Raw genomic sequence first — 27,109 nt, 5'->3', positions numbered from 1 at the left:
AAAGAAAACCTGCGCCAGCACGGTACGATTCAGCTCGACCGATAGCGTGAACTAATGTCAATATGCTTGCAGCGTTTATGTCCAGAGGAGAGGCAAGTCACAAAAAAAACAACCACATTTATTCCATTTCACAGTGTCAGTGGAACAGTAGATACATGGGAGAAGCACAATGGCTGTCCACACATGCCCATTTACAAGGTTACATCTTTTGAAAAGTTGGAAATAGGAATCCTTCCACAGGTAACACAAATACAAGTCATTACAGTTTGCTTTACGGCATCAACGCCAACAGAACAAGTATAACACAAAGGCAAGTACGGTAGGCGTGACAGTCAAACTTAAAATCCAGGATAAAGGGTACGTCATGACCGAAACCGTCCAACGTTCTGTGTACACAATGTTGTTTCGGACTCCCTAAAATAAAGAGGCAGAGTTTGACCTCTTTAAAAAATAAATATATATATATATATATATATATATATATATATATATATATATATATATATATATATATATATATATATATATATATATGTATATATAGCAAATGGTAGAGAGCAGAACATGCAATGTTAAAAACAAGAGCAGTGTCATCATCTGATATAACAGGTTGAAATATAGTTTAGAAGCCCAAAAGTGTGAACGAAGAGCAAAATAGGTTTGAAGCCATAGAATATAATTGTGCAACAGGCTTTGGTCTCACCTCGAGGTGAATGGGATTTATTCAAATGTTTTGTGTCCCCTTTGCTGCATAATGCCGAAAGAAACCAGATGATTGGCATACTGGAGAAATCAGTTGAGTCAGAGGACTTTGTGACAAGCCTTCAAGATTCTCTCAGCTCAAAGCCCCTCTAAGCCAAATGGATGACGGTAACTTGTTTCCACTTCTCTTGAATGTACATTCCCCTATACTCACGCAATGCCATCCTCCACAAGTTTCGCAGTTATGAGGAAGCCTGAAAATAGAGGCTATATTTCTTAAAATTACAATACGCGAACGAACCCCTTTAATAAGGACAACAAAAAGTGTCTGTGACAGCTTTACACATTTCTAGAGAGAATGGCAATATTTAATGAGCATACTGCATCTTGAAAACAAAAAACAATAGTACACCGTCATACTGTACAGTATTCAAAAACTTCCAACATTAACATCCCCCTGCCATCGGCAGGGACGGCTCTAGCCTTTTGGGGCCCTAAGCGAGATTTGGTTGAGGGACCAAATCCAACTAGCGGAAAAAAAAACATTTTAGTGGCCCCCATCTTGACGATGGGAAATTTCCTGCAGTTCTATACATTTTTCCAAGGGGTGTAGAATTGCCCAGTGCTGTCAACAAAAAAAATCCTCTCTGCACGCAGCTTTGAGTAACAATTGAAGGAAAACGTACAGAAAGTTGAACTATACACACATCCCCAGGCGTTTTTCTTTTAGATAACAGTTATTCTAGTTATGCTAATGTTAGCTAGCAAGCTGAACGCCTGTGACTGAATACCTCGATATAACTGCCGATTAATCACAATTCATTATTTTCATTGTTTGACAGACCTAATTTCCACACTATGGAGGTTAGAATAATACTGTGAAATTGTGAACATGATAATTCCCTTTTAGTGTTTAAGCTGTTTGAAAAGACTGACTGAAATGTCATCCTGTTTTCATGGAATGTTGTTTTGGCCTTCCATGGTGACAACACCATGCGGTAAATGAGTTAATAGACCAACAAGAAAGAGAGTTCCAAACCTTTTTTGCCAATAACAGCTACTTTTCAGTTTCCCCTTCCCCACTCAGACCACTCCCCAACAAAAGTGTTGCCTGAGAAATTGCTCTTAGCTAAGCCATCTTTGTTTATTTTTTACCATTTTAATTTAAAACAAATCACAGAAATTATTTGATATTCAGATAAAAATGGCTGCATTGGACCTTTAAAGCATGTTTTTTCCCTTCAATTCTACATACTTTGCCAAGAGTTGGAGAGAAAACATTTGAGTTTTACAGCCAATTTACTGCAATTCTACACATTTTCTAATGACTTATGCCATGTTTATATGATATCGGATTGAGAATGACCAACAAAATCTAAAACGGGGGCCCCCTGGAGGTCAGGGCCCCTGGGCACGTGCCATGCATGCCCGGTCGGTATGCGGCCATGATTACTAGGAGTTCAGATAGATGGCTAGACTAACTACCACTCTGAAAATTGTTAACTGACATTGCTAATTGACTGTCAGTGAGTGACAAAGAGAAAAACTGCTAATGCACAACCAAATTCCAAAATGGCACCTTGGTGTACTCTACTATTCTTACTCTCAATAGTAAGTTGAGACCCTGATTGGATTATGCCTGCAACTGGCACTGGCCATACAGACATAAGATCTCCACTTTTACTTTACAAACCTTAAAATGCTTGAAACTAGTCACTTACTCTCTAATCGCCACCCACAAGACTTGCTTGACATGATTGTCACACAAAGACACGGTCAGCTCAGTGGTCCACATGTTCAGTTGGGACCTTCGTATTCCCTACTGCCAGAAAATGAGGGTAAATTAGCTCAACTTTTTTTTTTTTAACTCGAGTCTTTGACAACTTGCATGCATCAAGGGTTAGCAGAAAAGGATGGGGCTAAAATGTACGAGGTACTTACAAGTTAAGGCTAATGTTTTCTTTGTGTGTGGTGGCTACCATGAGCTAGAGGTGAATGGCTAATGCTAGTTCCAGTAACTGCCATACCCACTCTTTGAATGCTACGTGGAGCCCAATACGGAAGAGCAACATTTTTAAAAAAATCAGGGATTTCTGAGAAGAGTATCTCAGTATTCTGTATGTAGTCTACAGTAGTCCCGGATTTGTTTGTGCTTTCCCCTAATCCATTGTCAAGACAGTTTTGCGTGACAATTTCATACGGAGTTGGCAAGAGAGCAGAAACAGACTGGCACCCAGGATTTCCTGTATGTGTTCCAAAGTGGCTTATTGATGGCGGAACGCCAATGACTGATCCTTTGAGTTTAAATGCGTTTCAGAGTGAGAAATGGTGTAGCTACAGTAAATGCCCCCCTCACCACAAGTTCTGAGGGAACAACTTAAGGGAAAATAATGACAGATTAAAAAAAAATATATAAAAAAAAAAAAAAAGAAACTATCTGTCTGATGTAAGTCAACCACCCTTTTGTGAAATTCTACTGTGTGACGTGATAATGGCACATGGAATCTGGTATAACATACTGGACCACTTGATATGACCACACTGTTAGCAAGACTAAGGTACTAAGATAGGAAATGTACAAACTTGCATAGATACAGTCATGTGTAGAGCAGTCTTCAGATGTGTCTAAAACAGTCCAGTGAAGTTCTTGACATTTTATATCCCTGCAAAGGTTGCAGTAGCTGCATGTAGTGAGAGCTCTCGACTGGCTCCCAACAAAAACGCTGACAACAATACCACTAACATTATGCAAGTTTGCCACGGACTCACACCATTAAAAAAAAAAAACATTATATAGGATTATTGTTCATTACAGAGGTTGGATATATGACCAACATCAGTGTAACATAGATCATATGAAGGGACATCTTTGTATCAGAGAGACAATTTCATTTCCTATGTTCCACCTGAAAATAGACAGGTTTTAATGAATGACTGACGCATTGAACAAATTCATTATTTAAGTGTGCTTTCACGAGGACGGAATTGGACAATGGCCATGTGTTTTTGTAGACAGTTTTTTTCCCCCTTCATCAGAATACTGGGAGGTGGCTTTTTTTGGCTTCGTTTCTTATTCATTTAAGGCCATTTGTTGCTATGTGGCTAAATATGATTCATATTTGAGTTGAGAGGAACTCAGAATGAACCCCATGACATCTATATTAAAGTATTCCATTCGACAACACAAGTCAGAACCAGTTCCAGACGGTTTGTTCACGTCTGTGTGGATGGGGAGACGAATGTTCAGGGCCCATGTTCACAAAGTGTCTTGAAGTAGGAGTACTGATATTGGATCAGTTTTGTCTCTGAGACTCTTTGTAAACACAGGACCAGGAGTCCTCTTTTTGGGCTGTGAGAAGGAGTTTGGGACACCCTCTCAAAAAGACACGTAGACCTCCCGGGTGACACAGTGGTCTAAGGTCACCAGAGACTGTGGGTTCGAGCCCAGGCTCTGTCGCAGCAGGCCGCGACCGGGAGGTCCATCGGGTTAGGTAGGGTGTGGTCGGTAGGGATATCCTTGTCTCAGTAGCGACTCCTGTGGCAGCCCGGGCACAGTGCACACTGATCAGGTCACTGGGTGTACGGTGTTTCCTCCGACACATTGGTGCGGCTGGCTTCCAGGGTCGGATGCGCGCTGTGTTAAAGAAGCAGTGCGGCTTGGTTGAGTTGTGTTTCGGAGGACGCATGGCTCTCGACCTTCGTCTCTCCCGAGTCCGTACGGGGAGTTGTAGCGATGAGACAAGACAGTAACTACTAACAATTGGATACTATGAAATTGGGGAGTAAAAGGGGGTAAGAATATATATATATATATATACTTTTTTTAAAGACAGAAATAGGAGTTCAAATCCATTTTGTAAAAACAATAACTTCTTGCTGATAGTGGGAACAGAGCAAAAGATGACAGAAACACAGACATCACCAAGAGAACGTGCTGTACAGGGGAGTGAGAGACAGAAAACCTCCCGACTCCCGCCCTGGTACTTAAAGCGACAAACTGAGTGTCTTTAATGTGCAAACAGAGTAAACACAAAACACCAACTCCAGTGGTATTTCCTGTATGTTGAGAGATAAAAAGCGAGAGTAGAGGGGTGGGGGGAAAGCTTTGTGTTTTACAAACCAACAAAAACAAGAAACTCGACTTGAAACGAGTTAAGGTGAAGGTCCTCCAATAGTAGCAGCTCCTGCATGAAACTGTCTCCAACAAGAGGATTCAGACATCACATCTTTATCCCCCTTCTCTTGATAAAACATCCTCTTCGGTTCTGTACTACACCACTGCCTGTAGCTCACCTCAAGGCCTCAGCATGGCCCTGCTACAGTAAACGGACACATGGCCCCCAAGCCCACAGAGAGGCGCGTCGTTGTCGTCCACAAAGTCTGACCTCTGTGAACCCATCTTCCACCAGGCCAGGGAGCACAGGGTCAACACAACTCCTCCTCTCCCACCATGACACTGCGAGCGAGATGGATCGGGATGCGGCTGGGCCGAGACGGTGCAGCTTGGCCCCAGACCCGTTAAATGAAGCACCGCCAGAAGCGGAGGGAGAAAACGGAAGAAAGGGACGAAAAATAAATATGGCCGCCTGCTTAGCGAGGCGGGGTTTAGGTGGGCAGGGGGTCGTCGTCCCCTTTGCTGCACTTGCACTTACAGCAGAGGACAAAGGGCGTGGCCAGGAGGAGAAAGGGAGAGGCCACCAGCAGGAGAAGGCCGAAGCCAGCGAAGATCCCCACCACCTTGGAGAAAGAGAGAGAGGAGAGAAAGTAAGAGACTGCAAACAAGGCAGAGGCACCAGCTAATAAGACACCGTTTGTTTAGCTACACTGCAAAAATATCAGGAAGGACACAATTGGCACTATATAGAAAATACTTAAAAAAAAACAGGACTAGCGTACGAGAGATCCCTTAACAAGATAATACACACCAAATAATTTCCACTTCCCTTCTCAAAACTTGCTCTCTTGTTTGACGTGGTCATAACCCACCATGCAAGTCATTTTCAATCTTTGTAGTGCAAGTCTCCCATCTCACCACATGGGGGCATCAGCTACAAGCAGAAACATCTCCTCAGCTACAAAACGGCCTTCGAAAGTAGCAATTACACGCAAACCTGCCTTAGAATAACCTAATGGACTTCTGCCGGTGTCAGAGTAGGAGAGTCATTTTGAGGATCACCCAGGGCGGGCCAATGAAGGACAAGACAGCAGAGAGTGGCAGCCTATGACAAAGACCTTTCGATAAAATAGCTCCATGCATGTATATACACATTGCTGATGCGATCCCTTCTCGTGTATTTCTGTCCACTTCCCTCTTTTCGGAGGTCTCCGTAATCACATTATTTACCCAGACGAGCACCCCATGAACCTTTAGTTACACCGGCATACCGGGGTTATCATGATATCCTATTCGCTCAGATCAACCAAACCCTTGACAAAGCTACCGTATACAATAGACCATGTCTGGTCTGAGAACAGTAAGCGTCGAGAGAGGTGACCTTCATTCCTTCTACGGCGTCCCTAGCGGATGCAACCCCCTCAGCTCAAATCTCAAAACGGATTTGAAAATCAGATACAGAGGCGAAAACAGAAAACAGAGAGGCTGAGCTTTCTTTATCAAAAGGCAGGATATATTAGGGCCTTAATTCGGAAAATGTCTGAGTAGGAGTGCTGATCTAGGATCTGTTTTTGCCATAATGAATAAGATGACATTGACAGGGAGGACCTCATCCTAGATCAGCACTTCCTTTGTGAATAAGGGCCCCGGTGTCCTTTCTGTATGTGTTACGCGTTCATGAGGAGCTAAAGAGAGAGACTGGGCTTGGGGAGCAGTGAGGTTGCATGGGCTGGGTAAAGGAGGTGCAGTACCACAAGCTGTAATCATGCTCAAATGACTCAGCCTGTCCTACTGGGCAACAGATGTCAGTGTGTACGCTAGCGTTCACAACGCTCTGTTAAACCCGGGAAATGTGCTCGTCTATGACTAGATATGTGCTGGATGATAGCGAGAGCTGAACGTCGACTGGGTGAACAGGAAAATATAAAACGTCTACTCAATATTCTCATTCGATATTAGAATCAGAATTCTAAAAAGGATGTGTTGACTTTTATTACATAACGTGTGGCAAGCATTATGTGTGTTGCAACTGAACAGCTTAACAGTACCATCAAATAACATTGAGCAACCAGTGTTACATTTTACCAGGGACGCAACTTTGGTTTTCATGAATATCATTCTTTATCCAGTCAACTCGGAGGCGTCCGCATGGTCCTAAAGCACACCGTTGCCTCGTTTTGGATCACATTCCAATGATAAAAGATGAAGAAAAAAAAAATGAAATTTCAGAATGTGCAGTGAAAGTTGCGCCCCTGCTTTTTACTTTAGAGACTGTGCCAGAGTAAAAGCATTACTCTAACCCATAAGTGACGTGCAAATGTCCACATATTATACGCAGAAAAAAAATCTGCTGTAAGAAAGCAATGCTGGAGACGTGTTGACACAAACAACAACGGGCCAACACACAGAGCACAACGACCAAGCTGTGCTCTCCTACCGACTAGTGTTTTCACAGAGCACCATCCATGATTATTCACGTTAAACATGTGTGCGCGTGGAAGTGTTTGTGTGAGGGGAAAAGTGTGTTGCATGTGCCCTGCCACATGCTGCAGACATAGGGGAAGTCCAGTGTGTGTGTGTGTGTGAGAGACAGAGAGAGACAAAAGGAGGAAAGTGGGCGCACTAACTTTACTCACCTGTGTTCTGTGCCAGATGACAGACGCCCTGGAGTGGCCCAGTTTGTTTCGACAGGGCCCTTTGTCATAGTGGATCAGGAGGAAGTCATCCTGTGTGTCACACACACACGGACACACACACACACACACACAGACCCAGACACAGACAGACAGAGACAGAGAGAGAGAAAGAGGAGAAAAGAATGATCTATGATTAGTACTGAGAGGTAGGGGCAGCTGCTTGGAGAAAATTGCTTTTAAATTACCAGTGTCGTGTAAAATCGCCTGTGGTCTGCAATTAGAATTGACTTAAGCCACTGCCAAAGTAAAGCCTCCTACAAGCCCAGATAAAATCCCTCCGTTTCAGTTCCATTGTCTTGTATCAAACGTCATAAAAACGGGTTTTGGATTTGGAAATCCATCCGCCTGCAGCCTTATCACACCTCCTGCAGTGCTGTTATTCCCTGATAACACATTGGATCACTGCTCACACCAGACATGCGAAATCTACACAGAGTGAATTCTATGCACATTTCAGACTGCTGTACTGAAGTCAGGACCAACATGCTGAAAAGGGAAATTAAAACTCATTTGCAAAGATACGTGTGTATTATTCTATGCGAACATGTTGCAGCAGCACAGATGTGGGGAGGTGTTTTGGGGAAACATTGGGACAAGGTTCTACTCATATCCAGGGGCTCCAGAATGTACCACTAGAAAGGGGTGTGTGTTCGCGTGCGACAAGGTTCTCTACTCACGTCCAGTGACTCCAGACAGTACCAGCAGAAGGCGTGTTTGCAGTTCTTGCACATCATCTGGGCACAGCCCTCGTCCCTCTCGATGTACACCTTACACTTGGGACAGCGCTTGATGGGACCATCGTCATCGTCACTCTTGTAGAAGGAGCTGAGGAGACACGGTGAGCGCGCGAGAGAGAGAGAGAGCGAGAGCAATGTTCAGTGTGTTACGTTTCTTAAACAAATGTTGGTTGAAACAATTGTTTTTGCTGAATGACGCTAAAGAACAAAGACCATGATATATCAGAGATCCAGAATGCCACGAGAGATTACCCACTCATACAGTTTATCATGCCACAGATCTTGAACAGCCTTTGTTAATGTACAATAGATCTAAGCTTGCAATAAACATCAACAGAATTTTCTCCTAACACCTGAAATGCAAACGAAATGAGAGAATGTAAAGTGTGCTCGTCACAGCCTTTTTTCCGCACTCCTTTCAGGCTTTTCTTTCTTCTATTCATCTTAAAGGCAGGTCTTTTGTGTCCTTTTCCCACCTGAGTGCTGCTGACTCTTGAAGGCCAGAAAGGAGAGCAGGTGATGCTGTCGGCTGTCCTCTCAAGTGTCAGAGAGGCGGACAGGGAACAAGCACATTCATTTTTCTGAGCCAATTCTCCGGCTATTGATCGCATCTGGCCAGAGTGAATTAATGCACACCTTTCATGTCCTACTTCATTTGACACCCTGGCAGTCATTTTGTAACTCTTCAGGACTTTCGGATTCTAGCTTTTACTCTGGAAGGAACGGGATTCCATTCCTGAATGTAATGGAATACAGGCTAAAGATCGGAAGGTAAAATACCTGGATCAGTGTGAGGATTAAGGAGAGAGTGTCTTTCTCCTGAATGCTGGCTGTTATGTCAGAGGAATGTCATGGGAGAAATGTGAAAAAAAAAAATGGTATCAGCAAAAGGCAGCAAGATCCAGGCAAAATGGGAATGGTCCACAGAGTAATACATTTGCCCTTTGCGGTAATTGCTGCATATGTCAGCTGGGCGCAGATCGGGCTAATAGTGTACGTGGAGTCCATTCGAATTAGGACACTAATTTCCCACACTCTTGAAAGGCGAGAGAGGAGAATAACGTACTCCAGAGCTCATTGTTTAGATAAGTGCAGTATGTACAGTAATCACAGTAAGAGCCATACAAGCCATACTTGGAGTCCTGACAGGGGGTAGAGAGAGTGAGAGGAGGCGGCAGAGTTTAAAGGGGAAGTTCAGGATTTTACAACTTGATGTTAGATGGTTGCGCAAGCTAAAAATAGTCTATGGGCCTGGAAAAACTGTAATCCATGGCTCAAGTTAGATGAAGTTTGTTGTGGCTGTTTAGAGAAAACAACTATGGATTACAGTTTCTTCTGGCCCATAGACTTCTTTTTCAGGGTGAGGAACCATCTAACATTAAGTTGTAAAGTCCAAAACCTTCCCTTTAAACCACTGTGGCCTTTCGTGACATCTGTGGACAACTCCACAACCCTCTCGCTTGATTTTTTGTTATACTATATATACACACACAACACACACACAAACATATCTGTACACCCCTTCAAATGAGTGGATTTGGCTATTTCAGCCACACCCGTGGCTGACAGGTGTATAAAATCGAGCACAAAGTCATGCAATCTCCATAGACAAACACTGACAGTAGAATGGCCTTACTGAAGAGCTCAGGGACTTTCAACGTGGCACCGTCATAGGATGCCACCTTTCCAACAAGTCAGTTTGTCAAACTTCTGCTGTTATTGTGAAGTGGAAACGTCTAGGAGCAACAACAGCTCAGCCACCAAGTGGTAGGCCATTCACAGAACGGGACTGCGGAGTGCTAAAGCGCATGGCGCATAAAAACAGTCTGTCCTTGGTTGCAACACTCACTACCGAGTTCCAAATTGCCTCTGGAAGCAACGTCAGCACAAGAACTGTCCATCGGGAGCTTCATGAAATGGGTTTCCGTGGCCGAGCAGCCGCACACTAGCCTAAGATCGCCATGCGCGATGCCAAACGTCTGCTGGAGTGGTGTAAAGCTCGGCGCCATTGGACTCTGGAGTCGACAGACAAATCTCGGTTTGACTCGTGGCTAAATGGAAGCCAGTCCCCGCAGCAATGTTTCAACATCTAGTGGAAAGTCTTCCCAGAAGAGTGGAGGCTGTTGTAGCAGCAGAGCCCATGATTTATGAATGAGACGTTCAACGAGCAGATGTCCACATACTTTTGGTCATGTAGTGTATCCTTGCCACTGGGCCACCACATTCGAGTTTTAAGTAGACAAATAGTCCAAATGCAGGTTGGCTAAGAGTTGCAGCCTTGACTTCTATTGGCTCCTTATATTGACACATTATGACTTCCTCTGTGACCTTGGTCAACCCCGGCTAGCCTTATCTGAGCCCATGGGTCCCAGCACTATCACCAGGCAACCTGCTCCATCCAATGCACTCAGTCATATTAAATATGCACTAGAAGGCACTAGATGACTAGCGCCTGGATGGTTATGCATGAGAGCAGCTGGCTTCATGGAGACATCAACACAGCGGTAGCTAGGCTGGTATCCAGGGTGGTAAATACAGGTTCCCACGGGGACCAGAGGCTGTGTCCTCACAGTGTCCTCAGTAGAGGGGTGAGAGCAGGTGAGGGCAGATCATCAACCACATTAGGAGAAAACAACTACGAGCCGTTTGTGTGTGTGTGTGTGTGTGTGTGTGTGTGTGTGTCGGCGCGCGAGCGTGTGAGTGTACGTGTGTGCGGATAATGGGACCAGGGTTTCCGGGATAAGGACATTATTCCTGTCAAACGTGCGACTTTACGGTCTCAACAACGCCGTGTTTACAGTGTGGCTCATTGCGGAAAGCCAGTTACAATGACTGATAGAATGAGAACCTATGCTTCTTGGGACGAAATGTCATTCAACGGTCACGGAGTCTAACCTCTGTCAACTAGCTCGCGGAGGTGATGGGGAGGAGAGTGCGATTGAGATGGTGAAGACAAGAGGAGGAAGAAGAGGAAAAACCCCAGCTCCATCTATACCTGGTCTCTACGGATATCAAAGATATTGATGAGGTGGAGAGGAAGTGATTGATACGATGAAGGAAGAAGAGACGGTTCAGTTCCATACCTGGTCTCTCCGGGGAGGAAAGCGGTGATGGGCAGGTTGTTCTCCTGGGGTGGGCAGACCTGCCCGGGGTGCCAGTTAGCCTTGCAGGCCGAGCAGAACTCCAGGGTGCACACGGCACACTTCACCAGCTGGGGCTGCGCCACCTCCATCTCCTTCAGCTGGCACACTGCCTGGCACGACGACGATGGGCACCACGTCCGGCACGGGTCCATAAGCACCTCTGTGGTGGCACAAAACCAGGTGTCACCACCAACAGTACTGCATACAGTGACTGCTTCCAAAGCATGGTGACAGGTCATGAGGAGACAGGAGGTCACGAGGTGATTGTCTCTGTGTTCACAAACACACTTTCAGATGGATATCCATCTGTAATCTGTGCAAAAAGCCAAATCAGAAATAGTGAATGTGTGTTAACACAGAGACATAGGTGTGCCAGATGTGGTTTACTACTTTACTGTTGATTGTTGTCTTGTTTCCTGTCTATTAATAAAACATATTTTTATTTCATGTTTTTGACATATGCACAAGTACACACACAGTGCCTTGCGAAAGTATTCGGCCCCCTTGAACTTTGCGACCTTTTGCCACATTTCAGGCTTCAAACATAAAGATATAAAACTGTATTTTTTTGTGAAGAATCAACAACAAGTGGGACACAATCATGAAGTGGAACAACATTTATTGGATATTTCAAACTTTTTTAACAAATCAAAAACTGAAAAATTGGGCGTGCAATATTATTCAGCCCCTTTACTTTCAGAGCAGCAAACTCTCTCCAGAAGTTCAGTGAGGATCTCTGAATGATCCAATGTTGACCTAAATGACTAATGATGATAAATACAATCCACCTGTGTGTAATCAAGTCTCCGTATAAATGCACCTGCACTGTGATAGTTTCAGTGGTCCGTTAAAAGCGCAGAGAGCATCATGAAGAACAAGGAACACACCAGGCAGGTCCGAGATACTGTTGTGAAGAAGTTTAAAGCCGGAGTTGGATACAAAAATATTTCCCAAGCTTTAAACATCCCAAGGAGCACTGTGCAAGCGATAATATTGAAATGGAAGGAGTATCAGACCACTGCAAATCTACCAATACCTGGCCGTCCCTCTAAACTTTCAGCTCATACAAGGAGAAGACTGATCAGAGATGCAGCCAAGAGGCCCATGATCACTCTGGATGAACTGCAGAGATCTACAGCTGAGGTGGGAGACTCTGTCCATAGGACAACAATCAGTCGTATATTGCACAAATCTGGCCTTTATGGAAGAGTGGCAAGAAGAAAGCCATTTCTTAAAGATATCCATAAAAAGTGTCGTTTAAAGTTTGCCACAAGCCACCTGGGAGACACACCAAACATGTGGAAGAAGGTGCTCTGGTCAGATGAAACCAAAATTGAACTTTTTGGCAACAATGCAAAACCTTATGTTTGGCGTAAAAGCAACACAGCTGAACACACCATCCCCACTGTCAAACATGGTGGTGGCAGCATCATGATTTGGGCCTGCTTTTCTTCAGCAGGGACAGGGAAGATGGTTAAAATTGATTGGAAGATGGAAGGAGCCAAATACAGGACCATTCTGGAAGAAAACCTGATGGAGTCTACAAAAGACCTGAGACTGGGACGGAGATTTGTCTTCCAACAAGACAATGATCCAAAACATAAAGCAAAATCTACAATGGAATGGTTCAAAAATAAACATATCCAGGTGTTAGAATGGCCAAGTCCAGACCTGAATCCAATCGAGAATCTGTGGAAAGAACTGAAAACTGCTGTTCACAAATGCTCTCCATCCAACCTCACTGAGCTCGAGCTGTTTTGCAAGGAGGAATGGGAAAAAATTTCAGTCTCGATGTGCAAAACTGATAGAGACATACCCCAAGCGACTTACAGCTGTAATCGCAGCAAAAGGTGGCGCTACAAAGTATTAACTTAAGGGGGCTGAATAATTTTGCACGCCCAATTTTTCAGTTTTTGATTTGTTAAAAAAGTTTGAAATATCCAATAAATGTCGTTCCACTTCATGATTGTGTCCCACTTGTTGTTGATTCTTCACAAAAAAATACAGTTTTATATCTTTATGTTTGAAGCCTGAAATGTGGCAAAAGGTCGCAAAGTTCAAGGGGGCCGAATACTTTCGCAAGGCACTGTACTCTCGCAAGCACAAGTATCATTTGACATATGCACACACAGATCAGTTGGTGCTCCCTAACACAGCAGCTAAATCAACATCTATTTTTCTCCAATCACCCTATTTAAATGTGCTTCTACCAAACTAAAACAAAGTTGGCAGACGCTCAATATTTGGTCTGTGGCTACAAAACAAGTCCAACCATCCAGTCCCAATGACTAACACACACTGCTTGCCACCACATGGCTCTGTTCTGTTGACTCTCGCATGTTCCTCAGTCTGTTGCTGTTGAACCAAAATGGCAGCCCCCTGCCTCCCTGTCTGTGCGACTCTCCATCCCTGTGTGTCCACAATGTGTGTCTGTGTTTGTGCCTTTGGGTGGGTGGAGTACCTTCGAGGCACATGCCATATAGAGTGGGTGTTCAAGTCTGGCTGAGGTTAGCGTGGGAACCCCATGTCACAGATTAGCACATATCATAATCACAATATTATTCACATTTTTGATGGTATTTGAGGTTTGTTAATAATAAAAGTTATAAATGTGCTTTATGAGTAGCGTATTACCCTAGGGTGGCAACACATACATTCTAAGTGTTGTTGTTGTTGTTTTTTTAAATGGGGCTTTGTCCATTCTGATTGTTTTATACTGTTCAATGAAACTTCAAACAAAAGTTGGAATATAATAGGCACTTTGAATAGTGAAAAAAAACAAAGCTATTGGGACAGGGAAGGAACCAAAGTGTTGGTCAGTGTTTCCCAGTCGACCATAATGAATGCTACATAAAATAAATGGTATCTTACTGTTGCTTTGATGTAGCTAAAATGTCCATGCTTTGCCTATTCCTCTCTTATTTAGAATATACCATTGTGCAAACATGCTGATGTAGGTCTACAACGGCACTGGTATCATTGCTCTGACTAAGTACATTTAGCTAGCTGACTAGCCAGATCTGCAGCATTGACCATGAAGACTGACTGCGAGTGGTTGTTGCGACTCGTGGTAGCGCAAAAACTGCTCTCCTTGAATGACAGGGGGCGGGGAATGGTGTGTGTGGAAGGAAAGAGACGACTCAAGTAGCAAACGGAGGAAACAACAAAAACGGACATTATTTCACCATCGAAGAGCCGGGTGTTAAAACATTTAACAAACCAAACATTGAAATATCGTTATACAAGATAAAGTAAAAACACAAACCGGTTCGTGCATCAATACCGGTCTACAGTACATTTAGGTATACCGCCCAGCCATGCGCCATTCACAGCAGAAAGGCACCCCCTAACACTCCTCAGTGAGACTTTTACGACCTTATTAAATATACAGACAGACAACCACAGATGATGAATTCATAACTGAACACAGGGACTGAATATTAAAGGCTTTGAATTAGGACATTTAGACAGACATACTGTACATTCCCCAGCCAGACACAGTGTAGGTCATGATATAGCACTACCTATCCAATTAACATCACTTTAAATGTACCTGAAAAGGCTTTCCCCTCATGCATCTTTGATGGTGGCCGTGTTAAACTTTGATACAGAATGTAGGCTAAATCAGAACACAATAAGAAAAGGTAGAGGGCTGTCATTGTCCTCCAGGTCAAATTGATATTGGACCCCAGGAAGAGTAGTTTCTGCCCTGGCAGCAGCTAATGGGGATCCCTAATAAATACTAAATGGTGTGGGGAGACAAGGGAGCCAGGTGGGAGCTCAATTACCTACACTCCCCACACGTCTATGAGCAGTGATGCAGTCAGTGCGGTTACTCTCCCACTTACCCCTCTCAAACTGCAGCTTCTTGTATCTCTGCATAATCGCTGTAGCCACTATGCACTCAATCTGCAGGAGAAAGAAGAGGGAGAGTTAGGAACATAATGCCCTTGTGATAGCTTACCAAACGAATACAGGACATGATGCTTTCAGCCACACTACAGTCTGAAGATGATCAATTACAAAACCCCACTCAATTTCAGCATAATTAGGACTAGCCGACCGGTTTTATTCACATGTTCCGTGAGAGGTATATTTGCATAGTGGCTACATATACTAAAAGGTTAAATGTAGTCATTATGCAATGATGAAAATAACATTCGGGGGGGGGGGGGGGTTGAGTGTGAGAACAGTCAATTATGAGTCAAAGACTTATCTGTCGCAGCGGCTGGATGAGAGACGCCTCGTCTCTGACTGGTGTGACAAGCCGGGTCCCAGTAAAAGGCCAGTGACTTTGATTGATTGGAAACATACGGCCATGTCGCCGGCCTCCGAAACAGAGAGTGAGAGGTGACGCGCAGTGACCTCGGATTGACCTCAAATCGGGGACGGACACAGACGAGCGGGGCCCGTCCACTCTGTATAAAACACGCCGACACGTCTCGAAGGTGGGCCAGAGCTGAGACGGAGCTAAGCCAGACTGGTTTGTGCAGGTGGTTTTGGAAAAGACGGAGAGCGATATTCACAGAGAGGGCTAATGTCTGCTTGGCAAGGGACCCCAATTAAAAACACGGTCCTTCTGCAGCCTCAGAGGCCTCTGGAATGGATGTGGAGGTCTTTGAGGCCGTGTTAGGAGATTTCTTTCATCTAAATAAAGCACATTACCTATATGTTCATAGTCACATTACCTATATGTTCATAGTCACATTACCTATATGTTCATAGTCACATTATCTAGATGTTCATAGTCATTGAACATGTTCAAAAGGTCTAAATATCAATAAAAAGTAAATAAGTATATAGGGCCAGGAAAGACACTAATCCCTGATATATTTTTTTATGTCTTTCAAATCCACGACGGCCACTTGAAATTCATTGGTTTTGGTCATCAATGCTAATATTAGCAGTTGATAGCAGCAGCTTAGTAAATAAATCTGAAGAGTGGATTAATCTAAATTAATCTTGGCCCATACAAGTTTAAAGGTAAGGAGACTAACTATTTCTGTAACTATCCCTTTAAAGTGGAACTTTCCACTTCCCCCACATGTGTAAATAACTACCGTACTAACTGTAAATATGGAGGAAAAGAAAATACTTAAATATGTATTATTTGTACCTAAAGTACATTCGGAGAGTATTCACACCCCTTGACTTTTTCCCCCATTATATAACGTTACAGCTGTATTCTAAAACAAATCAAATGTAAAAAAAAATATCAATCTACACACGATACCTCATAATGACAGTGAAAAAAAGAATTTAAAAAAAAATACCTTATTGACATAGGTATTCAAACTCTTTGCTATGAGACTGAAACTTGAGCTCCGGTGTATCCTGTTTCCATTGATCATCCTTGAGAGGTTTCTACAACATGATTGGAGTCCACCTGTGGTAAATTCAATTGATTGAACATGATTTGGAAAGGCACACACCTGCCTATACAAGGTCCCATAGTTGACAGTGCATGTCAGGGGAAAAAAACAAGGTTGAAGGAATTGTCCGTAGAGCTGTCAGCAGAAATGAAGGTCCCCAAGAATACAGTGGCCTCCATCATTCTTAAATAGAAGAAGTATGCAACCACCAAGACTAAAGCTGGCCGCCCAGCCAAACTGAGCAATGGCATTGGTCAGGGAAGTGACCAAGAACCCAAATGGTCACTCAGACAGAGCTCCAGAGTTCCTCTGTTGAGATGGGAGAACCTTCCAGAAGAACCATCTCTGCAGCACTCCACCAATCAGGCCTTTATGGTAGAGTGGCCAGACGGAAGCCACTCCTCAGTAAAAGGCAAGACAGCCCGCTTGGAGTTTGCCAAAAGGCACCTAAAATCGGGACAAGTCTCTGAATGTCCTTGAGTGGTCAGAGCCCGAACTTGAACCCGATCGAACATCTATGGAGAGACCTGAAAATAACTGTTAAGCGACGCTCCCCATCCAACCTGACAGAGCTTGAGATGATCTGCAGAGAAGACTGGGAGAAATTCCCCAAACACAGGTGTGCCAAGCTTGTAACGTAATACCCAAGATGACTCAAGGCTGTAATCTCTGCCAAAGGTGCTTCAACAACGTAGTAGTAAAGGGTCTGAGTACTTATGCAAATGTGATATTTAATTGGACTTTTTCTAAAAGAACAGTTTTTGCTTTGTCATTATGGGGTATTGTCTGTAGATTGAAGAGGATCATCTGTCTGTGCTGAACAAAGGGGGAGCCCCATACGCACTGAGCCTGGCCAACCATCTGTAAGGAGAGCAGTCTTATCAGTTTGCTGAGGCTTTCCTCAGTGAAAGCAAGAAGTACTACGGCGCCGAGTTGGAGGCCCAGTGCAGAGGCTGCAAAGGGGGTAGGTATGAAGCTGGGTGGAGAAAGAGTGTAAAATGAATTACCTGACGGGAGGGGACTTTCAACTACTTCAACAAAACTAGAGTTGGTGACTGCAATCTACTTCAAGGGCAAGTGGAGAGAGGCATTTGAGGAGTCCAATGACGGAGAAGATCAGGTTCAAAGTGAGCAAGATTTAGAAACTGCTTGTGGAAAATATGAAAATGACAATCAACGTCCACTTTCAGATTCTGGAGATGCCCTATGAAGGAACCAAGGTGAAAATGCTCATTATGCTCCCTGACGAGGGCTGGAGAAGCTGGACTTCACCACTGGGCTGGAGAAGCGGGCTCACATGAGAGAACTTTGCGACGCGGACGGGGCCAGTAAGGATCCAGTACATGGAGGCACGAGCGTAACATCCACAATGTAAGTCGGATGAGACCTACAACCTGAATGACATTTTGTCTAAGACGGGCATAGTTGACACCTTAGAATGGTCTAGCGACTTCTCAGGCACGTCGCCCGATGACGACCTGCAGTTGGCTGGAGTGGTGAAAAAGGCCTTTGTAGACGTGAACGAGCAGTGCAGAAAGGCCCGCTGCCATCACCGCTAGCTTGTTTGAATAGTATGACTTATTTTCTTATTTTTGGAAACCTAAAGTACAAACCTTCAAAGCCGACCGCCCCTTTTTGTTCTTCATCCGCCACAACGACACACAGAAAATCCTCTTCTGTGGCGACTAGTGTTCCCTTAAGGCTTTACCAAAGAATGGTGAAGTTGAGGGGCTTTGGTCACATGGTTTTCCTTGATCTGATGGTATACATGCAATGCATTGTGCCTCACTATGAACTAGTCAGAGCCAGGTCCCGGATCTGTTTGTTCTTGCCAACTCCATTGCTCAATGTCAAGCCGATCAATGGCATGACAATGAATGACAAGAAGTTCATGTGATAGCACAAACCAGACTGGCCCTCAGGCTAGTTTCCCCATCCTCTATCATGACTGTTGTGTTGTGTCTGTGTAACCTCCCTGTTGTCGTCTTGATACGAACACATTTTATGAAAGAAACGTCTGTCAATTCTGCATGGATTCTGTTTTGTTGCTGTAAAATGCAAGCATCAAGTCCAGTAAAATCATATGCAATTATCCTCCAACTTGCCACAACTTTGTGTATTGTGATCACACTCACATGAATTATGAAGATGTGTATGTGCGTGTTCTGTGTAAGAGAGGTTTTACTACAATTAAGCAACTGTTCACTGGAAATAAGCGCCAGCTGAAGTGTGAGGGTACAATAACGTGACTGTTTCTCGTTCAATGTATCAATATCATAATTGTATTTTCCCCTCAAATCAAAGGATTAACAGTAAAATACAAATAGTTGGAAATAATACCTCATTTTCCAACAAGTGTCCTCGTTTTGGACAGGCAGAGTCTGGACAGCTAATTGCAGTTTCAAGGCCCTCTTTGATCAGGAGTTCCACATACTGCTTCAGGCACTGAAAGGAAAAGGGGGGGCATAACATTGACCTCATTCTATGGCCATGCAGTCAATCAGAAAATGTGTAGGCATATTGTGTGGTGCGATGACAAACTCCACTGTGCCTCTCCCTCTCTGAAACCCGTAGTAGATGTTCTCTGCTTTTGGCATTGACTACTCATTCTGCTATCCATTTCTTTATTTACAACAGTGTCTGCTTAGCTGAAGAGAAGCATGCTAACCACATAACATCCTAATGAAAGTATTTTTAAATGAATGAGATAACGATAGAGGGACTTCTAAACTAAAGGCTCCTCTCAGCTACAAGATGTACGCTTGCATTGTGGTACAAATCCTGTCCATTCCCTATAAGCAACTGCAGTGAACATTAGTTTACTCCCAAACTAAAAGCCATTGCTCTTTTCATAGCTATGATTGAGCTCCAGTGAACAGGAACGGTATAATCAGAATTTGTTAATGGCGCGATGCTTCACTGTTCAAATAGGCCATTGTCGTAAAACAAGTACAGCACACCTGATATTTATCACTGAGTTATTGACTTTTTATGCCTCATTATTTTTATGGTTCGGAAAACAAAATGATTTTTCATGTTTTGTATTTCTCCCACTCTCCAAACAACTGAGTGGCGAGAAAAATAGCATGATTCATATTAAGGCGGAGGATAAGAGGGGCTGAGTTTTCAAGCATGTTTAGACATTTCCCATGCTGGCAGAGTCATGGCTGTGGTACCAGCTTGCTTGTCAGGTCAAATGTCCATTTGCCTCTCTGAACTCATGCAACCAGACATCAGTCCAGATTGACTGCAGGAGAAATGGTAGTTCAGTGTAGTTTAATGGCATGTAAACACTGGAAGATACAAGTTATATTTCTGTACATGCAATGCAAACAAAATAGCAGGATCAGGAAGTCGAGAAGGGATTTAAAGTTGCAGTGAGATTTCAGATTTACCCTGGTAGGCGGACCATGCACTTACGTGTGTAGGAGTTGCTCACTCCCAATAGGTCCTAGATCTAAGTATTAACTAAGTATGTGAGGTACAGTGGGGTCCGGAATGATTGGATCCTTTGTTAAAGATGAGCAAAAAAGAATGCATAAAATAAATAATACTAATACTGAGATGCATTGTATTGTATGCACATTATTTTATATTAATACAATTGCTCAGAGAAAGAGATTGGTTAAAAAGTATTATCAAAATGATTGGATCGCCTGTTTCTAATACTCCAGCAGCCTCACCCTGTGAGGATAAAGACACTGAGCCTTGAATATATTTTATATGACATACATGATTTTTGTTAACTAGTAAATAGTAGCCTACAGCAAAGTGTGTTTAAATCATTTCTAACTTGTTAACAATGTCTGCTAATTATTTTTTGCTACCATGTGGGTTTTAGCTTGCTTGAGCCTGCTAACTGAGGAGTGTTAATTGGACCTGTTTCCATAAATGTTTTTTTTCTAATCTTAACATGAAAATGCCACGGGCACCATCTGATGTGTGGAGACATTTCACTGCAGCTAATGTAGAAGGAAAAGCTTTGTACATTTGCAAATACTGTGCCAAATCATATGAAGAATGGAACAAAGCTGCAGAATCATCTGGCCAAGTGCATAAAGTTGCCTCAGCGGTCACAACTAGCAACCTCTGACAAAAGTCCATCTACTTCTATTCGAGGTGAAAAGGATGAATCAGACACCTTTTCGACAGCAACAGCTCATGGTCCTCCTGGAATCAGAAGTTATTTTGACTCAATGGAGGAACGCAGTCAGAGAAATGCTGATGAATGTCTTACTCGAGCTGTGTATGCAACTGGTTCACCTCTGATGCTCACAGGCAATGTGTATTGGTAGAGATTTCTGAATGTTCTTCGCTCAGCATAAACCCCTCCAACCAGACATGCTTTATCTACTCATTTGCTGGATGCAGAGTTCAAGTAAAGGTCAAGAAAATCATAGAGAAAGTAGACTATTGCAGTCATCTCTGATGGGTGGGCAAGGAATAATTAACTACATAATTTCCACCCCTCAACCAGTATTCTACAAGAGCACAGTCACAAGGGACAACAGACACACCAGTCTCTACATTGCAGATGAGCTGAAGGCAGTCATCAATGACCTTGGACCACAGAAGGTATTTGTACTGGTGACAGACAATGCTGCGAACATGAAGGCTGCTTGGTCTCAAGTGGAAGAGTCCTACCCTCACATCACACCCATTGGCTGTGCTGTTCATGCATTGAATCTGCTCCTCTTGGACATCGTGGTACTGAAAACAATGGCTACACTCTACAAGAGAGCCAAGGAAATGGTTAGGTATGTGAAGGGTCATCAAGTTATAGCAGCAATCTACCCCACCAAGCAAAGTGAGAAGAATAAGAGCACCACATTGAAGCTGCCCAGCAACACCCGTCGGGATGGTGTTGTCGTCATCATGTTTGACAGTCTCCTGGAGGGGAAGGAGTCTCTCCTAGAAATGGCCATTTAACAGTCTGCCGATATGGACAGCCCCATCAAGAGGATCCTCCTGGATGATGTATTATGGGAGAGTGGTAAGCAGCCTGAAACCTATAGCAGTAGCCATTGCATGGACTGAGGGAGACAATGCTATCCTGTCTGATGTTCAGACTCTGCTTGGAGATGTAAGAGAAGAAATCCATACTGCCCTGCCCACTCCACTGTTGCTCCAAGCAGAGGAAACTGCAGTTCTGAAATACATCAAAAAGCGTGAAGACTTCTGCCTGAAGCCCATATAAGCCACAATGTACATGTTGGACCCCAAGTATGCAGGCAAGAGCATCCTGTCTGGTGCAGAGATCAACAAGGCATATGGTGTCATTACTACCGTGTCTCGCCACCTTGGCCTGGAAGAGGGCAAGGTTCTTGGCAGTCTGGCAAAGTACACTTCCAAGCAAAGGCTTTGGGATGGAGATGTAATATGGCAGTCATGCCAACATATCTCATCAGACACCTGATGGAAGGGACTGTGTGGATCTGAGGCTCTTTCCCCTGTTACCTCCATCATCCTCCAAATCCCACCAACGTCAGCCACCTCAGAGCGCAACTGGTCCTTGTTTGGGAACACACACACCAAAGCACGCAACAGGTTGACAACAGGGTTTAAAAATTGGTGGCCATCCGGGCAAATTTATGGCTTTTTGAGCCTGACAACGAGCCATCCTCAACTAGGTTGGAAAGTGACAGTGAAGATGAGGCCTCAGAGTCTGATGTTCAAGGAGGTGGACATTGCGGAGGTCAAGGGAGAAGACATGGAAGCCTGAGAGGAAGACAACCAAAGTATCATTTTACAGATGTATGTTGAAAACGTTTTGGGGAGATGCGACGGATCTTTGGGGATCATTCAATATACACTTTCTTTTGTTGTTCAGTGAAATCATCTCATGTGAAGAGTCAACTCATTGAATTAAAGTTCAATTCGTCACTAAATTGTTTAAAAATATATATATTGGAAGGATTTAATCATTTGCAATTATGTCTACTTAAGGTAAAAAGGTTTATGTTTCTGTCTCCATATGATATGGTAAATATATCTAATGCAAAAACATAATATTTACTAACTTAATATTAATTTGCATATATTTCCATGGAAAGTTTACACCTCTGAATATTCCCCAAAATGTGCAACCTAAGCTGCATGTGGGACATAACTCCACCAGTCATATTTATGATATAAATTATGAAGATTAAACCGTTTTTTTTTTTTTTTTTTTTTTTTTTTTTCAATTAGTACATTTGAGTTTAACCACAATATATATTGTATTATTTGTTCGGTCCTTTCTCGTTGATTAAATTGAAATCTCAACAAACTGTCTATGGCTTGTTTTAAAAATAGCGATATTTGGGAGATTATTTCCTTTTCAAATAACTGAAAGTGAGAGGTTGTAATCTGAATAAAGGGGAAAAAGCCATTCTTGAACATGGGGTGAGATATTCTTACTAATTTGCTATACAGAATCTTTCCAGATCCTTGATATCCTTCATCTGTGTTAATGGAGTGCCCTCTTCAACATTTTTTATTTTAAAAACAGGTTTTCAATGGGGTTCAAGTCCAGAGACTGATTTTGTGGTCAATTAACCATTTATTTGTGGATTTTGATGTGTGCTTTGAGTTAATGTCTTGCGGCCAAGCTTCAGCCCACCCACCCACCCACACAGTGCATTGGGAAAGTATTCAGACCCCTTGATGTTTTCCACGTTACAGCCTTATTCTAAAATTTATAAAATTATGATTTTTTTCCCTTCAATCTACACACAATACCTCATAATGAAAAAAGCAAAAACAGGTTTTTAGAAATACCTAGTATTCAGACCCTTTGCTATGAGACTTGAAATTGAGCTCAGGTGCATCCTGTTTCCATTGATCAGCCTTGAGAGGTTTCTACAACATGATTGGAGTCCACCTGTGGTAAACTCAATTGATTGGACATGACATGGAAAGACACACCTGTCTATATAAGGTCCCACAGTTGACAGTGCATGTCAGAGAAAAAGCCAAGCCATGAGGTTGATGGAATTGTCCGTTGAGCTCTGAAACAGGATTGTGTCAAGGCACAGATCTGCAGAAGGCTACCAAAAATGTATGCAGCACTGAAGGTTCCCAATAACAATGATTGTTCCCAAGAATAATCATTATTAAATGGAAGAAGTTTAGAAACGCCAAAACTTGTCCTAAAGCTGGCTGCCCGGCCAAACTGAACAATCGGGTGAGAAAGGCCTTGGTCAGGGAGGTGACCAAGAACCCAATGGTCACTCTGAATTCCTCTGTGGAGATGAGAACCTTCCAAAAGGACAACCATCTCTGCAGCACTCCACCAAATCAGGCCTTGGTAGAGCGGCCAGACAGAAGCCACTCCTCAGTAAAAAGGCAAACGACAGCCCGCTTGGAGTTTGTCAAAAGGCATGTAGAGGACTCTCAAACCATGGAAAACAAGATTCTCTGGTCTGATGAAACCAAGATTGAACTCTTTGGCCTGAATGCCAAGCGTCACATTTGGTGGAAACCTGGCACCAGCCCTATGGTGAAGCATGGTGGTGGCAGTATCATGCTGTGGGGATGTTTTTCAGCGGCAAATAAACTCCCTAAATACAGGTGCGCCAAGCTTGTAGCATCATACCAAAGAAGATTTATGGCTGTAATTGCTGCCAAAGGTGCTTCAACAAAGTACTGAGTAGAGGGTCTGAATACTTGTGTAAATGTGATCAGTTTTTCTTTTTAATACATTTGCAAAAATGTCTAAAAACTAGTCACAAAGCAAAAACAGGTTAACTGACTAGTTTTGCAACTCTGCATCCTTATATGGGTTGATGGATGTAAACCAGGCTCACTTTTTTTACTCCGTTTGTTGAATTTTACATTTTTTTTTATGACATTTTCTAATCCATAAAAACAGTTCTGGCGATTATTTAATTTTGATGACGGTCTTCATCCATAAATCGGCGGTTACACGATTACTGAGACAGACCTAATGCATACAGAGGACATTTTGACAAGATGGGTAAAAGACGATGAAAGGGCACTCACTAGTGTACAGAAGACACACTGGCACTGAGTAATGGTGGTCATCTGCTCCAGCGGGAACTCTCCAAGGCAGAGTTTGCAGGAGACCAGCGGGTCCAGTGCCAGGTCCCAGGTGGGCCGATACCTGGCTGTGGTCATCTTGCCTGGCACAGAGCTGACAGAGAGAGAGAGAGAGAGAGAGAGAGAGAGAACGAGGGGAGTTAAAGATGTAGGTTGGCTAATGTTTGTTGTTTCACAGACAACAAAAAGGACACGGACATGATATTCACGAGGTGTGAATGAAGCTAGCTCAATATGAGCATGTATACATGATCTGTCCCTAATCCAAGGCATGCACATATTTTGCTGTGATAATATGCATTGGCCAAAAAGGCTTACTGAGTTGTGTCCAAGTGAGGACACATTAGAGACCCAGGTCAATGCAGAGTGACACAAGCTCTTTGCCTAAATGTCCCTGGTGAGTAACTATCATTTCCGTTCTGTTCTGGTTGCTCACAGACAGAGAATCCATTTAGGGCCCTTTAAAATGTGTGATGCGGAGAACACGGACAGAATCACGGAATCCAGACATTAAAACGGAATTCAACAATAGCATTGAACTTAGTAGGGAATCAACTAAATGCATTGAAAATGTAGGGAAACAGGGATACCTAGTCAGTTGTACAACTGAACGCATTCAACTGAAATGTGTTTCCACAAAAATGTATTACATTTGCCCAAGTTTATCATAAAATATGAACAGTGATTCAAATTTCCTGCAACTTTCTGAAGAGGCAACGAGAATCCCCCCTCAGGGGCAGTGTATGTAAGAGCGCACATCTACCACTTTGTGTAGCCGTTAGCGATGATGCTAATGAAAATTCTTCTGGTAGATGGAAAGGCTTTCCCAAAAAACCTTCTTAATTGAATGTTAACTATAAAAGTAGACTATGCCTACCTGGCATAATAATATCATGATTATTTGCCTCAATCCAATGGGTATTTTGTTTTGAAAAGTCTACCATCACATACAAAACATCAAAACAACAGCCCCTTGCTAGGGAATTAAAGGGTAACTACACCCAAAAATCTAAATTTCTCAGTTCTCCCAGACCTCAAAAGTGTTCTCCTGAAGTGGTTTAAGCTTGGTTGTAGACTTAGAACATCCAATTTAATCGATTTTCTATTAACAATTGTGATTTTCAGGAAACAGAAACCTGGGAAAACAATTTTGGGAAAAACTAAACGGAATTAGTAAAAAAAAAAAAAAAGCATTTTATAGAGCTTTAAATAAATACATCTCAAAACAAACAGTCCTGCAGCAAGCGTCTTGTTCCCCCATAAGATAAAAGCATTCATATTAAAATAACACTTTCCCTTTCCAGTCATGTCCTTTCTATTTGGAGAAAGGGGTTTATTTTGGGCCACCTCAACTCTGACTCCCACTGCCTTTCTTCCACCGTGGATGAGAGCGGAGGCGGCGAGATAGAGAGACACAGAAAGAGAGGGAGAGCGAGCACAGTGGCTTAATGTCTCTGAGTGTTTACAGGAAGTGCCCCCATGCAGGCAACGTCAACACTGTCAAACTCTCCCATTGCTGCTAGGCAACTGGGGGGAGAGACGAGGGAGATTAGGAGGGGCCGACCAAATAAATAGTAGTTACTGCTTAGGCAAGTGAAAGCTATCAGAATAGTGTCCCTCTCAGAAACCTAAAAGGGGAAGGAGGTGGAGTAGGAGGGAAAGGGGGAGGGGCTGCTGTGGGGGATGGGAATGAGTAAAGCCAGTCCAACGCTGTCTACATGTGCTGCGGGGAGATAACTTGTCCTGACCTGTGCTAGGGGCTGACTGACAACACACTGGCCAGTGTGAGTTGCCCACAGGAACAGTGTGCTGGTATTGTAGGTGTGTGTCAACAAGGTCAACACGCTGCATGGGAAGTCACCAAAACCACCCTGTGTCTACTAGGCAAAAACATGGAGACAACACAGACAAGATGAAGAGTTGTGGGAATCATTATGTGATAAATTATTATACTAATGATATAGCAAGCAACTGAAATGGACACTTCCTAATTAAAAAGTGATTCCCCTTGATTTGTGGACTCTGGTCTTCCCTTCAGCTCAGTGGAGGCAACCAGGTTGTGTGTGCGTGTGTGTGAGAGAGAGAGAGTGTGAGTGTGTGAGAGAGTGTGAGTGTGTGAGAGGGAAAGAGAGCTTGAGGAGAGCCTCCCCTCTATCCATTAGCGTAGTACACTGGGCCTGCTTTCATCAGGACAGGCAGCGAGGCTAGCCAGGAGCTCTAAAAGCCAGTACTCTACACAGAATCAGACCGGCGGTGTCAAGAGAAGACCCACTGGCTGCTCAGTGAATACCTGCCAGGGCCAGCT

At 43.4% G+C, this 27,109-nt stretch overlaps 1 protein-coding gene across 1 annotated transcript in view; it reads right to left on the bottom strand.

Annotated features, from left to right (window-relative positions):
• Positions 1–2,653: 2,653 nt before the first annotated feature.
• Positions 2,654–27,109, bottom strand: part of rnf144aa (ring finger protein 144aa) — a 56,822-nt gene continuing 32,366 nt past the window's right edge. The window contains exons 3-9 of the mRNA XM_090220572.1: positions 24,748–24,898; positions 19,105–19,209; positions 15,241–15,301; positions 11,333–11,552; positions 8,190–8,337; positions 7,453–7,542; positions 2,654–5,439 (exon numbers count right to left, since the gene is read on the bottom strand). Of these exons, the coding sequence (XP_090076698.1) occupies positions 5,308–5,439; positions 7,453–7,542; positions 8,190–8,337; positions 11,333–11,552; positions 15,241–15,301; positions 19,105–19,209; positions 24,748–24,882 (891 nt within the window). The 5' untranslated portion in view covers positions 24,883–24,898 and the 3' untranslated portion in view covers positions 2,654–5,307. The remainder of the gene's footprint in view (positions 5,440–7,452; positions 7,543–8,189; positions 8,338–11,332; positions 11,553–15,240; positions 15,302–19,104; positions 19,210–24,747; positions 24,899–27,109) is intronic.

The sequence above is a fragment of the Oncorhynchus mykiss genome, chromosome 25, assembly GCF_057628025.1.
Source record: "Oncorhynchus mykiss isolate SJ-2025 chromosome 25, ASM5762802v1, whole genome shotgun sequence".
Lineage (NCBI taxonomy): Eukaryota > Metazoa > Chordata > Actinopteri > Salmoniformes > Salmonidae > Oncorhynchus > Oncorhynchus mykiss.
The sequence above is the reverse complement of the archived record's forward strand: the minus strand, read 5'-3'. Positions and strand labels throughout refer to the sequence as shown.